At 42.2% G+C, this 15952-nt stretch overlaps 1 protein-coding gene across 2 annotated transcripts in view; it reads left to right on the top strand.

Moving 5' to 3' along the window:
* Positions 1–774: 774 nt before the first annotated feature.
* Positions 775–15952, top strand: part of lamb4 (laminin, beta 4) — a 31490-nt gene continuing 16312 nt past the window's right edge. The window contains exons 1-16 of one of the 2 annotated variants that reach the window (XM_028448404.1): positions 775–787; positions 2360–2412; positions 7030–8912; positions 8989–9124; positions 9478–9551; positions 10962–11021; positions 11107–11235; positions 11387–11450; positions 11519–11730; positions 11798–11918; positions 13071–13259; positions 14114–14269; positions 14347–14447; positions 14829–14908; positions 15103–15289; positions 15384–15518. In XM_028448404.1, the coding sequence (XP_028304205.1) occupies positions 2391–2412; positions 7030–8912; positions 8989–9124; positions 9478–9551; positions 10962–11021; positions 11107–11235; positions 11387–11450; positions 11519–11730; positions 11798–11918; positions 13071–13259; positions 14114–14269; positions 14347–14447; positions 14829–14908; positions 15103–15289; positions 15384–15518 (3549 nt within the window). In that variant the 5' untranslated portion in view covers positions 775–787; positions 2360–2390. The remainder of the gene's footprint in view (positions 788–2359; positions 2413–7029; positions 8913–8988; positions 9125–9477; positions 9552–10961; positions 11022–11106; positions 11236–11386; positions 11451–11518; positions 11731–11797; positions 11919–13070; positions 13260–14113; positions 14270–14346; positions 14448–14828; positions 14909–15102; positions 15290–15383; positions 15519–15952) is intronic. The other variant, XM_028448405.1, reaches the window with a different exon arrangement.

Here is a 15952-nt window from a genome sequence, read left to right as displayed (position 1 = left end):
GAGTACTGATATAGCCTACTCAAGTAGAATTACTATCATTGATTGAAATTGTACTCAAGTACAAGTGAAAAGTAGCTTAATTAAATAGTACTCAAAGTAAAAGTTACTAGTCACCCCCCCCCCCCCCCAGACATCTGTATAAAATGAAATTATTTTTTAAATTAAATAACACCAATGAATTCTATTCAAAATTTAAAAAAAAATATCAGGCTCTAATTACAGCTACATTTATTAACTGTAAAACAGAGAAAAAACAGCATTCAATGCTGCATTACCTTTAATCTGATTGGTCGGCTATAATGTGATGCATTTGATTGTTGTCCAGTCATTTCATTTTTGGTAGTTTCACAATGTCCGTTGATCATTTTAAAACAAAAAACAATAATAACAATTGGGTATAGAAATGTAACATATTACTTTACTTCTTTTAAAATGTAATTAAGTACAAATAAAATTACTGATTTAGAAATATGTTCAAAAAAGTACAAGTACCCATGAAAGCAACTCAAGTACAGTAACGTGAGTACTTGTAGTTTGTTACTTTCACCTCTGCTGGCAGTGTTTCAGTTAATTCAAATGAATGAAACAGTAACATTAGAGGAGGATCAAGTTTGTGTCTCCCACTCCCTCACCTGTTCACGCCCCTCGCCTCAGGCTCTGTGTGTGTGTGTGTGTGTGTGTGTGTGTGTGTGTGTGTGTGTGTGTGTGTGTGTGTGTGTGTGTGTGTGTGTGTGTGTGTGTGTGTTAAATGCATAGATCAGCTCATTCCTCAAACAGACAGCAGCAGGTAAGGTTCACTCTGACTTTAATCAATGTGTGTTACAGTATGTGTGCATGTATTCATTCATTCATCCATCCATTCACTCGCTCTTTCAGCAGCCTAAGGTGGGTTCACCCTAGACGGGGTACACACACAGACACACAGTACTGACAGCGAGGAAACTGGAGTTACTGTTGAAAACCCACACAAGCACTAGGAGAACATGCAAACTCCATGCAGAACCTAGGACATAATACACCTGTATTAGATCTGTGCAGTGTTTCAGTCCTTATGTCTTTAGGAAACTGAACATCCACAGTTCATGTGACACACAAAAAAAACCTGTGTGCATCTGTGTCTGAGTATCTGTTACACTCACAGTTAATATGGGTGAGGTTGAGTTCTCATTGTACAACGAATACATACAAGTCTGTATATTGTTCTACTGACACACACTCTCTCTCTCTCTCTCTCTATATATATATATATATATATATATATATATATATATATGAATCATATCAGTGTTGCATGGTGTGAGAAATTTGTTCATTTGTTGGTGTGAAGTCTACAGACATGTAGACTTTAGATGAGTGTGCTGACTGCAACGACTCACGTTACTGTAATTGAGTTGCTCTTTTTGGTATATTTCTAAATCAGTCAGTTTATTTGTACTTAAGTACATTTTAATAGAAGCAATTAGTTACATTTCTACACCCAACCGTTACTGAATAAAAAAAAAAAATGTTTTAAAATGATCAACGGACATTGTGAAACTATAAAAAATGAAATGACCAGCATTGAATGCTGGTTATTTTCTCAGCCTGAGATTTTTTATATTTCTTAAATGAAGTAATTGTTTTTTGGGGGTTTTTTTTTTGTACATGTTGAAAGATGCCTTTGTGGAAACTAAATTAAGTTCTAATTGTGCAAGATTTGGTCTCTTAGTTTGTAAGTTCATTCATTAGATGTTTACTGTATGCAAGGGAACCGTGGCAAGATCTATTACCAACAATAAATGTGGGGGTGAAAGTAACTTTGAGTACTATTTAATTGAGCTACTTTTTACTTGTACTGAGTATTTTATGTATGTCTTACTTGTACTTGAATACAATTTCAATCAAGTAACAATCCTTCTACTTGTGTAGAGTATATCAGTACTCTTTACAGCTCTGTGAGTGTGTACAGTAAGGGAGCATTGCTGATGCCTGTGGTCGGAGACATCAGGTTTAAACACACCCTGAGGATAACGATGGTTTTATCCCACATTCCTGCTGAAGTTCAGGCTGCTGTCACACACACGCACACACACACACATGCACACGCGCACACACTCATTCATCACTCAGAAACTTGCCACGCTCTGCCCCTGCACATTACTCTGTTATCACAGCAGACACTTGATGGACAGATGCCCTAAGACTCATTGCCACCAAGGCAAAGGGAAACATATTGTGTATTAAGAGCAATGATGTCATGCTTTTACTATTTGAATGTCAGTCATTTTTCTGTGTTTCTGCAGCAGAAAATCAGACTGATGTTGAAGTGAATCATCTGATAATAATTCCTCTTCATGTTTTAATGATGTTGCTTCATCAGGAGGATAAAGTCCTGCTTGGTGAGAGACATCATGATCCTCCTCCTCATCCTCAGTGAGTTCATTTGTTCTCTTACTCAAAAAACTCACTGCTTTTCTTTCATGTACTTTTGAAGGTGCTTTTGCATGTTTGTGAACTTCTGTGTATTGTTTCGTTTTGTGTTTTGGGAGTCATTTTATGTGGTTCTTCATTTTTGTTTTTTGTTGTTGCTTTGTGTAGTCCAGGGTCCTGCACTAGCTGGGTTTTCTCCATTTGCGCTAACTACTGGGATTATCCTCTGTGTTCTGTATGACAACACTGCTCACTCGGCTATATTAATGGCTAACCTGGTTAAATTCTGGGTAAGTGTTTAGCGAGTATAAAAGAAAAACAAAGCACCACCTCCTCCAGTTCTCTTGTCAAATGACCCGCCCATTCTCTTCTAGATGCTAGATGCATTTACCCAATCACATCCTTTTGGAAAGGTATAGATTTTCATCTGATGGACTGCACAACAGTTGTTAACTGATGGAGCCTGAGTTGGACGCTCTTTGTACCGTGGACCGTCACTAATAGTAACTTATATACACGCTGTTGGCTATGCTCAGAGCTTTAGCAAGAATACATGATGTGCTACTAAACACAAAGTAGCAAGATCCCTGTAAGATAATAAAAGCTATAAAAAATACCAATAACGTCCACCTTATGATGCAAACCCTAGAGTTCCCTGGAGTCATCGGAGCAATAGACAGCACCCATAATGAGGCTGATACATGAATAGAAACACGTCTGTTGTGTAATAAAGTGAGAGGAAATATGAGCACATTTCTCCTGTCCTGAGCACTTTACACTAGCTGCCAGTTTATTTTAGAATTGATTTTAAACTCCTTTTGTTTTTATCATTGCATGGCCTCGCACCCAAATACCTGGCAGACCTTCTTCACCCCTATGCCCCTGCTCAGGCACTTAGATCAGCTGACCATCAATCAATCAATCAATCAATCTTTATTTGTATAGCGCCAAATCATAACCAATGGTATCTCAAGGCACTTTACAGTAGAGCAGTCTTAAGGACGGACTCTTCATTTTATGGATACTCACATATGCATATATACGTATATACACATACATATGTATCCCACACCCAACATGAATTCATCATGGCGGCAAGGAAAACCTTCTGTTAAGCAGCAGGAACCTTGTGTGGATCCCATTCCTATGATGAACAGCCATCCACGTTATGCTGTGTTGGGTGTGTGCAGAGGAAAGGGTGGAGACAGAGCCGCTGAGTCTCTGTAACTCCACACTGAGGATCCCACGGACCTGCAAGACAAAAGCCAGAAGGAGAACAGGAGCAAACACACAAGGGAGTAAGCAGACATAGAGGGAGTGTTTGAAAGAGGAATGGGACCCTCTCCGGTCCCTCTCTAACCTAAATGACCTCTCTCTTAACGCCCTCTCCAACCTCTCTCCAACCGAGCATGCCAGACCCCCCCCCCCCGGCAGTCTATGCCTATTGCATCTTAACTATGAGCTATGAGCTGGTTCCTAACTAAAAGCTTTATCAAAGAGGAATGTTTTGAGCCTAACCTTAAAGGTAGAGAGGGTGTCTGCCCCCCGAACCGTGGTTGGTAGATGGTTCCAGAGAAGTGGGGCCTGATAACTGAAAGCTCTTCCTCCTATACTACTACAATTGCTAAGGGTGCCAGACAGCAGAAAAAAGCTCAGAGGCCACCAATTTTTTGCAGTTGCGGTTCCGAAGCTGTGGAGTACTTTTCCACTTCATATCAGAGAGGCTGTGTTTAACTCTCTTTTAAAAATGCATCTTTTTACTTTGGCATATGGTTTTCAAATGCATTGATTTTATGTACTGTTATTTTATATATTTTGTTTTGTTTTATTGTTTGTCTTATAGTGTATGCACTTTTGTCACTTTGAACAGCACTTTGTCCCCCTCTTCCTAGGTTTTATGAATAGTTTAATTGGATTGTATTGGATTGCCCAATATCACAATTTAATGCATTAACTATATAATCAATCTATCTATCTATCTATCTATCTATCTATCTATCTATCTATCTATCTATCTATCTGTCTGTCTGTCTGTCTGTCTGTCTGTCTGTCTGTCTGTCTGTCTGTCTGTCTAGAGTTTGTCATTCTGTTGTTTGAGAATAATTCAGTGTGTCCTGTACTACGTCGCTGGCTAACTTCTTACAGGGCTAAATCACCATGGTAACTTAGGCTGAACATCTAACCTGGTCAGGACCAGGTTAAGTGCTGGATGAGATCTGAGAGTCTTCAAAAGTCCCGCCTCCTGACCTGTCCATTCTTACAAAATCCTAGTTGGTGTGCGGATTGGACAGCTGCCATCCTTTCATTCATCTGATGTCATCCTATAGGAAAGGTATAGATTTACATCTGATGGACTGATCGACAGTCAGCTGATGAAGCCTGTGCTCTCCGTATTGGTGGATGGATTAAGTCATTCATTCTTTCATTCATTCATACATGCGCTATGGTGGCGCTGACAGCCTCAACAGAAATGTACTATAGTAAAACAATGCACTCTCATCCCAATGTGTGATAAATTGAATAGGACTATCTGAATAGAAATACATCTGTGCTGTAATAAAGTGAAACTGATCAGAGCGCTGTCCGTTTATCATCCGATGGATTAATATTGTAAAATCTCATGCTGTGATTGGTCTGCAATCTCCGCCCCTTTTATGTGAACGCGCACATAGTCAGGCTAAAATTACCTGTCTAAAAGCTGCAGTATGTAAGTTTTTTTTTTTTTTTTTTTGCATCATTTGGTCTAAAATCCTTAATCATCTTTGAGCATATTGTAATCCAAAGTGTTCTGAGTGGACAGTGACTCTCTTCTCCTTCTCTTGGACCTGTAAAGTTTAGAAATCCAGGTGCGTGACACTGGATTTCAGCCAATCAGAGATCTTTCTACAAACAGAGTAATCCATGAGCTGTTTTGGCGTTACTATTGGCTGCTCGAGCTGCACGTCAGAAGTCTATGCACATTCGCAATCTGAGAGTAGGCAAATTGCGATGGCGGACATTCCAGCAGGAAAAGTCTCCATCGCGGCATTAGACACAGTGGTTACATAGCAAAGCAAGAGGAAAAGGGCAGACTGAGGTGGAGAAGCAACAGAATAAAAGAAAAAACATACTCAGGAGGAAAGGACCGCTTTGCATCCTCGCGGATTCCCATGACTGTGCAGGGTCTGCCCCACATACTGAGAGCCTAAACAGATGGGATCAATCTTGTGTAAACCAAGAGAAGCTTATCTAAGGTGGAGACAACAGACGATATTCATTTTACAGTCTGGATGCGGAGTGATGGTTGTCTCTCTGCCCTAAGCAGCAGCTGTGATTACTATCGCCTCTGTGAGCTGTGTGGCGGGGACGAGCTGACGGCAGCAGCCACTTTTCAGGGCAGTAACTACAGAGTGATACGTGCATTCATGTTAGAGTCTCTAAAACACCAGACAACACTCCAATAAGATAAAGTCCATACATTTTTCACTAGTCTCTATTGAGAAAAAAATCACTAAGTTGTGCATGTTCACAAGTATACCGGTAAAGGCACAATGAGTTTTGTTCTGGGAGGGGAGGGGGGAGCATGGTTGTTTCTCACAATTCTACATACTGCAGCTTTAAGTGAACATGTTGTTGACCAGCATTGCAATACAGGGGATCTCAGACCGAGGATGTTTGGTTTGGTGAAGCCCGCTAACGGAGAGATATCCAGGACATACCTATCTATATAGTACAGGCCAAGTGTGGTGTTTTATTTTTTAATGAAAATTTTTTAATTAATTGTAGTTTTTAATATTTTTGTTGCTGATTATTTCGCTTTGGTTGATTTAAAATATGCACTTTTTAGATTTTTGAAGAACTCTAATGTTTATTTCTGGTGTTTGTTATTTAAGGTTTAAAATGTTTTTTTTTAGAAAAGGAACCAGAGAAAGTGTGTGAGACACTTGTAATGGAGGAAAATTAAGCTTTTATTACCTATAATGACTGGAATGTTTGATTGGACAGTTGGACAGGTGTGTGTGTTTGTGTGCGTGTGCGTGTGTGTGTGTGTGTGTGTGTGTGTGTGTGTGTGTGTGTGTGTGTGTGTGTGTGTGTGTGTGTGTGTGTGTGTGTGTGTGTGTGTGTGTGTGCCTGCAGCAACAGTTTTTGGTTTTTGTCTCTGCATGTGATCACTTGTTGAATTTCTCGGCCTGTTTTCACATGTTTTATTTCTCTTTGGGATTTAAAGCTTGCTCCTTTCTCCTTCTCTGTCTCTGGGACTTTAGTTCCTTCCTCTGACTTGGCTCCTGAGGCTCGGCTCATCCAACGTTTGTATTTCTGCAGCAGAAATCAGTGGATTTCAACACACCACACAAAACACCAACAAAAACAGAAAATGATCACAAACACCAACAAAACAACAACAAAGTAAAACAAAAACACTAGCACACAAAATGACAATAAAAACACAAAATGACAATAAAAACACAAAATGACAATAAAAACACAAAATGACAATAAAAACACAAAACCCCAGCAGAAAACACATCAAATGAAGATGCCTGTGAGGAAGAAGAAATGGCTGCTGCACAGATAAATGTGGAGGAGATGTTTAACAGCTGCATTTCAAATGTGCCTTCATCAATGATTGTCTCTCTGCAGTTTGTCTTCCTGCAGCTCGAGCTCAGGACCTCTGGGAGAACCAGAACCTGTACCAGGAGAGCCCATACCAGGAGAACCTGGACCAAGAGAACCCAGACCAGGAGAACCCACACCAGCAAAACCCATATCAGGAAAACCTACAACAGGAAAACCAGGACCAGGAGAACCCAAACCAGAAGACCTTGTACCAGGAGAACCCATACCAGGAGTACCCGCATCAGGAGAACCCATACCAGGAAAACCCATATCAGGAGAACCCACACCAGGAGAACCCATACCATGAAAACCCGTACCAGGAGAATCCACACCAGGAAAACCTGTATCAAAAGAACAAGGACCAGGAGAACCTGGATAAAAAGGACCAGTACAAGGTGAACCCACATCAGGAGAACCCGTACTATGAGAATGAAGACCAGGCGAACCTGGACAATGAGAACCCGTACCAGGTAAACCCACACCAAGAGAACCTGGACCAAGAAAACCCATACCAGGAGTACCCGTACCAGGAGAACCCATACAAGGAAAACCCATACCAGGAGAACCCACACCAGGAAAATCTGCACCAGGAGAACCCACACCAGAAAAAACAGGACCAGGATAACCCATATCAGGAGAACCCGGACCAGGAGTACCCACATCAGGAGAACCCATACCACGAGAATGAGGACCAGGAGAACATGGACAATGAGAACCTGGACAATGAGAATCCGTACCAGGAGAACCCATATCAGGAGAACCCACACCAGGAAAACCCAAACCATGAGAACGAGGACCAGGAAAACCTGGACAATGACAACCCGTACCAGGTGAACCCACACCAAGAAAACCCAGACCAGGAAAACCCATACCAAGAGAACCCATACAAGGAAAACCCATACAAGGAAAACCCCTACCAGGAGAACCCGTACCAGGAGAACCCACACCAGGAAAACCTGCATCAGGAGAACCTGGACCAGGAAAACCCATACCAGAAAAACCAGGACCAGGAGAACCCATACCAGGAGTACCCGCATCTAGAGAACCCATACCACGAGAATGAGGACCAGGAGAATCTGGACAATGAGAACCCATTACAGGAAAACCCATACCAGGAATACCCGCATCAGGAGAACCCACACCAGGAAAACCAGGACCAGGAGAACCCATACCAGGAATACCCATATCAGGAGAACCCACACCAGGAAAACCCAAACCACAAGAACGAGGACCAGGGTAACCTGGACAATGAGAACCCGTACCAGGTGAACCCACACCAAGAAAACCCGGACCAGGAAAACCCCTACCAGGAGAACCCGTACCAGGAGAACCCACACCAGGAAAACCCATACCAGAAAAATCAGTACCAGGAAAACCCATACCAGGAGTACCCGCATCTACAGAACCCATACCACGAGAATGAGGACCAGGAGAACCTGGACAATGAGAACCCATACCAGGTGAACCCACACCAGGAAAACCTGGACCAGGAAAACCCACACCAGGAAAACCAGGACCAGGAGAACCCATACCAAGATTACCCACGTCAGGAGAACCCACACCAGGAGAATGAGGACCAGGAGAACCTAGACAATGAGAACCCGTACCAGGTGAACCCACACCAGGAAAACCCGGACCAGGAAAACCCGGACCAGGAAAACCCTTACCAGGAGTACCCGCATCACGAGAATCCACACCAGGAAAACCCATACCACAACAACCAGGACCATGAGAACCAGGACCAGAAGAAAATGGACCATGAGAACCCGTACCAGGACCAGTGTCCCGGTGGTTCTTGTAACCCTCAGCTTGGAGACCTGATGGTTGGACGAGAGGCTCAGCTTTCCTCCTCCTCCACCTGTGGATCAGACGGTCCTCAGAAGTACTGTATTATCGGATACCTACAGGTGTGTGTACGTGTGTTTTCACACACCTGCAGTATGTTTGTTACACATACGTTACCATGTTACACTTATCCTTCAGGGGGAGCAGAAATGCTTCACATGTGACTCTCGGCTTCCTTACCATCGACATAGCAACCCAAACAGTCACCGCATCCAGAACATCATCACGACCTTTGACCCCGACAGCAAAATGAAGTGGTGGCAGTCGGAGAATGGTGAGAGCTCTACCCCATACTCCATTTACTTAACTAGTTTCACCTCTGTCTGAGACTAGTTTAGGATTAGTTTTACTTTAGTGTTGGACTAGTTTTGAATTAGTTTTGGACTAATTTAGGATTAGTTTTATCTTAGTTAAAGAACTAGTTTTACTTTAGTGTTGGACTAGTTTTGGACTAGTTTAGCACTAGTTTCACCTAAATTTAAGACTAGTTTCTCCTTTTTGTAGGACTAGTTTAGCAGCAGTTTCACTTAGTTTAGGACTAGTTTCACCTTAGTTTAGGACTTGTTTTTACCTTAATTTAGGACTTGTTCTGGTACTTTCCAAAGAGCTCTTTGCTTTCCCCTGCAGGAGTTCATGGGGTCAGCATCCGTTTGGATCTGGAGACGATGTTCCAGTTCAGTCACTTGATTCTCACCTTCAGGGTAAACCTGCTCAATGATCCGACAGTAACACCACCACAATGCAACCTCTAAATCATAGAAATATATGGGAGAATAGAGAATACCATTGCAAGAACGGCTCCACTTCGGCCAATATTATTGCTCGGAATTTACTACATGCACGGTACCCAAGTAAATAATCAGGACATCACATTAAAGGACCATTAGAAGTATAAGTAATTTATTTACAAAGCGCTTTTTGCAGATAAAATCAAAGTGCTGTACAGAGCTGTGGTGAAAATACAAGTACAACATTGTAATAGAATAATAAAACATAGGTGCCTATACGTCATAAGTGCAGCATCATAAATGGATAATAAACAATTAAAATCCAGTTAACTAAAAGCGAAGTCTTCAACAGTTTTTTAAAAGTGTCCACACAGTTGAGCTCCTGGAGAGACTGGTGCACGTTATTCCAGAGTCTGGGGGCCACAGCCTGGAACGCCAGGTCTCCTCTGGTTTTAAATTTTGTTTTTGGGATCTTTAGGAGACCCTGACCTGAAGACTGAAGGCTTCGCCCTGAATTGTAGGGGCACAACAAGTCCATTCCATTAATGTAGTAACATTACATGGCCAATTAAAGGCGAAAGCCTCGATTTAATCTTAAAGTGATGGATGTGATCCTTGTTCGAATTGTTTACCTGGACAGACCCTTACTGCTGTGTGCAGTTATAGTCCCTGGTAACCTTTCCGAGTAAATCATTACTATTCACACTCTCTACTTTTAGGATGATAATAACAATAGGTCAAAGTTCATCCTGACAGTATTACCATTGACTGAACAACAAGAGCATTCTGAGTGCAAACACTTCCACCAATTGCCAGATATCCTTTGTGTCAGATATTGGCAGACATCTGGATCAGTGATCCTGATTAAAATATCATGATCATTCTGGTTTAAGGTATTGTAAGACATTTCAAGGACGTGGCTGTACTGTTGCTCATAACAGAATGTGAAACAGAACTCATGACTAGTGCATGTAATGTGCAAAGTCGCCAGCAGGAGGTGTTGTTGTACCAGCTCAAACACACAAACACACAAAGGGATGTTTCCTGAAAATGTCATTAAATTATGCATTAGTGTTTGACTTAGATTGTTTGCAGACAAATGAATAATAAAATAACGTCAACAAAAACAGTTCTTAATACCTCCTTGGCAGAAGTAATAAGAATAAATAATTACTGAATGTAAAAACCCCTAAAATCCAATCATAAATCATCAGTGGTGTTTGCTGCCACCTGTTGGTCAGTTGTCGTTCAGTCTGTTGCTTTCACTGACATACTGTACATTTGACATGCTCAGCTTCGATATAAATGTCATACAATAATATACTATCTGTTTATGTAGGTATAATATGATAATATAAACATTCTAAACTGTGTCTCTCTCAGAGTTTCCGACCTGCTGCGATGTTGGTGGAGCGCTCTCGGGACTTTGGTCGAAGCTGGAAGGTTTCTGAACTTTAGATTAATTATAGTTCATATTTGAATCTAATAATTATATTATATTTTGATCTATAATTCTCCCCTTCTTCAGGTTCTGCGCTACTTTTCAGAGGACTGCTCACTTCACTTCCCCTCAGTGTCCACCGATGCTGCCGAGAGTGTAGACGACATCGTCTGTGACAGCAGATACTCTGGCCCCGAGCCGTCCACTAACGGAGAGGTCTACTAACATATTAACATTGATAACATAATAAAAGGAATATCATCATTGACAGTTTAAACTAAACAATTTTAAAATTATTTTCCAAGAGAAGGAGCATTGGCTAAACCTAACTTATATTATCCAAACTTAACCTCACCTAATCCTGTAGGTGGTGTTGAAGGCTCTGGATCCTGTCTTTGAAATAGAAAACCCGTACGCACCCAACGTCCAAGGTAAGTTCACTGGTCACTGCAGTTCTCTGGTAAATGGCAGCTGCTGATGACCTCTCTTTGACATTCAGATTTAACCCTGCTAACTAACCTGCGGGTGAACTTCACACGTCTCTTCACACTTGGCGACACGCTGCTGTCGAGGCGCCGCAGGAACCCACAGAACAAATACTTCTACTCGCTCTACAACATGGTAGTCCAGGGTCGCTGCTTCTGCCATGGTCACGCTCAGCACTGCTCACCTGTGGGAGGAAGGGGAGACGTCTTCACCCAGCCTGGAATGGTACCAGAGCCAGGACCAGGACCAGGACCAGGAGCAGAACTCGGGTTCACCCATGTTGTGTTTTCAGGTTCACGGTCACTGTGTCTGTCAGCACAACACGGCTGGAGAAAACTGTGAGCAATGTCAGCATTTTCACCACGACTCCCCCTGGAGGCCTGGAGGGGAACGACCAGAGAGCATCTGCAGGAGTAAGCACCAAAACCAATCCACCCAGTAAAATCAGTTCAACCACAGTACATCCAGCTCAGCCAGTAAAAGCAGTCCAACCACAGCAAACCAGCTCAACCACAGTAAAACCAGTCCAATTAGTGAAATTAGTAAAACCAGTGTAGCCACACAAAATATTGTGAAAATTCGGCCACTAAAAATTTTTGTCACCAAAACGACTGATGCTGTGGTGACGCGAGCAAACACCACGGGCAGCACGTGCTTGTTTGAATATCAGCCAACGTATCTGCGGTGTTACACTGTATGTCTGCGGTAGTATATCTGAGCACTAAAGTGTCTTCTAAGCAGAGCTTGAGACGGAGCACGGTGTGAGAAGAATGAAGAGTTCACTCTCATGTGCCATTTATGTTTCCATGTCACGTCACTGCCACAGCTACGTGCAGCCCTCTGCATTAACGCCTGACGCACACCTCCAAAAAATCCTCACTACGCATCAGAAGAGTCTGTCAGCACATATATCACCAAGATCCTGTGCACTTCATCAGGACTACTTGATCCGTGTTATAAAGACCATTATGGAGGAATGGGTACATTGTTTTACCGTGTCCGTCTGCCACACGGTCGGATGCACAGCTCATATGTTGCAGGTGGAATCGCTAGAAAAGTACCTGCTTGCGGGTTTGACTGTCGGTGACATTGCAAGAGTGTTTGGGAGTGGCAAAATAACAGTTCATCGTTGGATTGCCAATAAACCAATAGATGAAAAGTTCAGCCAGTGTGGACAGCCCCCTTGTCTGCATAACATTTCATTGTCCGTGCTGAAGTGCGTGCATAAATAAAGAATAAATAGGAAGAATTGTAAAATACATAAAAATAAATAAACGATTATCATTCATGGCACATTGTTAAGTATTAAGTAATTTATGTATTCATTTATTTGTTTATCAATGGCACATATTTGTAGGTATTTATCTATTTATTTTTTAGTTATGGCAGAGTTGGTCCTCCATACAATGGTAATAATAATTGGCATAATAGCGTCTTTCGATGTTTCAGTTTAAAGCCTTGTTTTTCTCATTTTCGTTTCAGTGCATTCTTACAAAAAAACTGTTTAGCCACACAAAAACCAGTCCAAATAGTAAAACTTTTCTAATAACCGTCTTCTCTCTCAGGGTGTTTCTGTCACGGTCACTCCGACTCGTGTCACTTCGACGCCGAACGTTACCAACTCACTAATGGACAGAGCGGCGGCGTGTGCGACGAATGCCGCAACCGCAGAAGCGGTCCTCAATGCGAGCGCTGCGCACCGTTCTTCTTCCAGGACCCTCAGAGGACGCCAGAGGATCCACTGAGCTGCATCCGTACGGTCTCATCAGAGAACATGTCCCTCCTTTTGAACCCTCACTGTCATATATACCACTGTCCCTGTTAGCGGTTCTTTGTGGAAAGCCGTTCTTAACAGTTAGCAGGTCTTAGCTGTTAGCGGTTAACAGTTCTTAAAGGTTAGCAGGTCTTAGCTGTTAGCGGTTAACAGTTCTTAGCAGTTAGCAAGTCTTAGCTGTTAGCGGTTAACAGTTCTTAGACGTTCGCAGTTCTTAGCACTTCTTCACAGTTAATGGTTCTTAGCGGTTCTTAGTGATTAGCAGCTAGCATTAGCAATTACAGTTCTTAGCTGTTAGCGATTGATGGTCTTAGCAGATAAATAAATAAATCAAAATCCAGTTAGTCAATTTTATCAGTTAGTGGTTCCTATCAATTAGCATTTCTTAATGATTAGCCATTTTTAGCGGTTAGCGCCTCTTAGCAGTTAGCAATTGAGCAGCCCTAAACACTCGTCTATTGAGGAGATTGTGAGGATTCATGGGATGAAACATTTTAGCTACAATGGAGAATTGTTTCTACACTTTTTCTACTTTCAACTTTTTAAGAACACTTAGAATAACTGTAACTTTTTGATTTTTGAAAGCATTTTTATTTTTTTACTTCTTTAAACTTTTTAAAGTTTTATATAAAATTATTTAAATTATTAAAACTTTCTTTAATTTTTTTGGACTTTAAAACTTTTGCCAATGAGAACTTCACGTGATAATAAGATATATTTTCAGTGAAATGAAAGTTTTCTTTCTTTCGTTAAATTCTTGGTTCCTTCTTGTCTTGATGCTTTGAGTTCTTGGCTCGGAGCGTGTTCACCTCTGACGTTCTCTGTTGTTTTCAGCCTGTGACTGCAACCTGTCCGGTTCTCTGGGAGCAGCTCAGTGCGATGCTCAGACAGGGCGCTGTATCTGTAAGGAGAACGTTGAAGGTCTGCGCTGCGACCGCTGCAAACACGGCTTCTATGGCCTAAGGGAGGACGACCCGGCTGGCTGTCAAGGTACAACTATATAGATGGAGGTCATGCGAAAAGGATGATGATGATGACGATGATGAAGATGGTGCTTATGTGCTCAGCCTGCAGATGTCACACATTGGGAAGTGTTGGCTGTGATCAGCAGACTGGAGCATGTCAATGTGAGCGCCTGGCAGTCGGAGCGTTCTGTGATCGCTGTGTGGTGAGTCCCACACACACACACACACACACACACACACACACACACACACACACACGGACAGCAACAGTAAGGATGGTCATCAGTAGAGTGTACTATGAGACATAGTCATTTACATATTGAATCTCAAGCAGTTGCTTCTAGGATGTATCAGGTCTCTGTGTTGACGCAGACCCCTACACTGAATCTTACAATGTTGCTGCGACGCGGACCGTAAGGGCTGTGATTTGTCCGCTCCTAACCGATAAGTGACATTCATTTCCTTTAATGGCTGGAACCACACGTGAAGCACTGCCAAACGGACACACACACACACACACACATGCACTAAGAATGATACACACAGTCACTATGTGAGTGACTGTGCGTGAGTGTGCTTCTCAGGAGGGTTTCTGGGGTCTTGGAAGTTCGGGACAAAGGTGTTCTGTGTGTGACTGTGACATCGGAGGAGCTCAGTGCAACACGTAAGATCAATAATATTCATAATCATTATAATCAGAGCAATAATCATACCAACAGCAATAAACATAGTAGTAATAATCTTAGTAATAGTACTGACCGTAAGCGTCTCCTCCACATGTTTCAAGGCTTTTTTTTTACAGTCCGGCCATTTCATATATATATTTATATTGTTACCATGGTTACTGTGCTTTCTTAGGTGTGCCCACGAGGACGGACAGTGTCCCTGTTTACCGAACATGATTGGTCGGCGGTGCTCTGACCCCGCTCATGGATACTTCTTGCCCTCATTAGGCTATTTTCTCTATGAGGCAGAGCTAGCAGCTCCACTTCCTGGGTCAAGCCCCATCCCCATCCCCACCACGCCTCCTCCTTCTTCTTCTCTGGTAAGGAGCAAACATGAGTGACATGGTGTTTGTTAGTGTGTTAAAAAGGTGTGTGTGTTAAACTTTGTGTGTGCATTAAACTGTGTGTATGTAGTTGAATCCAGGTCTGTTACCACGCTGTGAGCAGTATTACAGAGAGCAGGGTTTTGACTTTAAAGTCTCCAATGGTCGAGTTGTTTTGGTTCGACGAACGCGTCGAAGGACTCGTCAGAAGAGACAAAGACAGGAGGTAATTGTAACACACACACACGCACACAAACAGTCACTGAGTATGTGTATATACTATGGGTGGGAATTGCAGGGTACGTAATGGTACAATACACAATACAGGCTTCACGATACCAATATCGTGCCTTAGTGGTTCTACGATAATCGATATATTGCAGGAAACTCCGACATCCCAACATTTGTCTCAAATATCAAAATAGCTACAACACTTTCAAGTGCAGAATGTCTGAGTTTTTTCCTGTGACTTAGGAAGTGCATCAAGTTGAAGTTTAGTTCCTTTTAAAAGTCCAGCTAAGCAGCAGGTTCCTCTGTATGATCTCAAAAAGAAAGTGACCTGATTGCACTACATGTAGTGTCAACCTGAAACCACAAATGTAGACATGGAACAAAAAAAGAAATGTGATATTTATTGCAAGCGTATAGATTCTGGTATCA

This window comes from Gouania willdenowi, chromosome 6, assembly GCF_900634775.1.
Source record: "Gouania willdenowi chromosome 6, fGouWil2.1, whole genome shotgun sequence".
In the NCBI taxonomy this organism is placed as follows: domain Eukaryota; kingdom Metazoa; phylum Chordata; class Actinopteri; order Blenniiformes; family Gobiesocidae; genus Gouania; species Gouania willdenowi.
The sequence above is the reverse complement of the archived record's forward strand: the minus strand, read 5'-3'. Positions and strand labels throughout refer to the sequence as shown.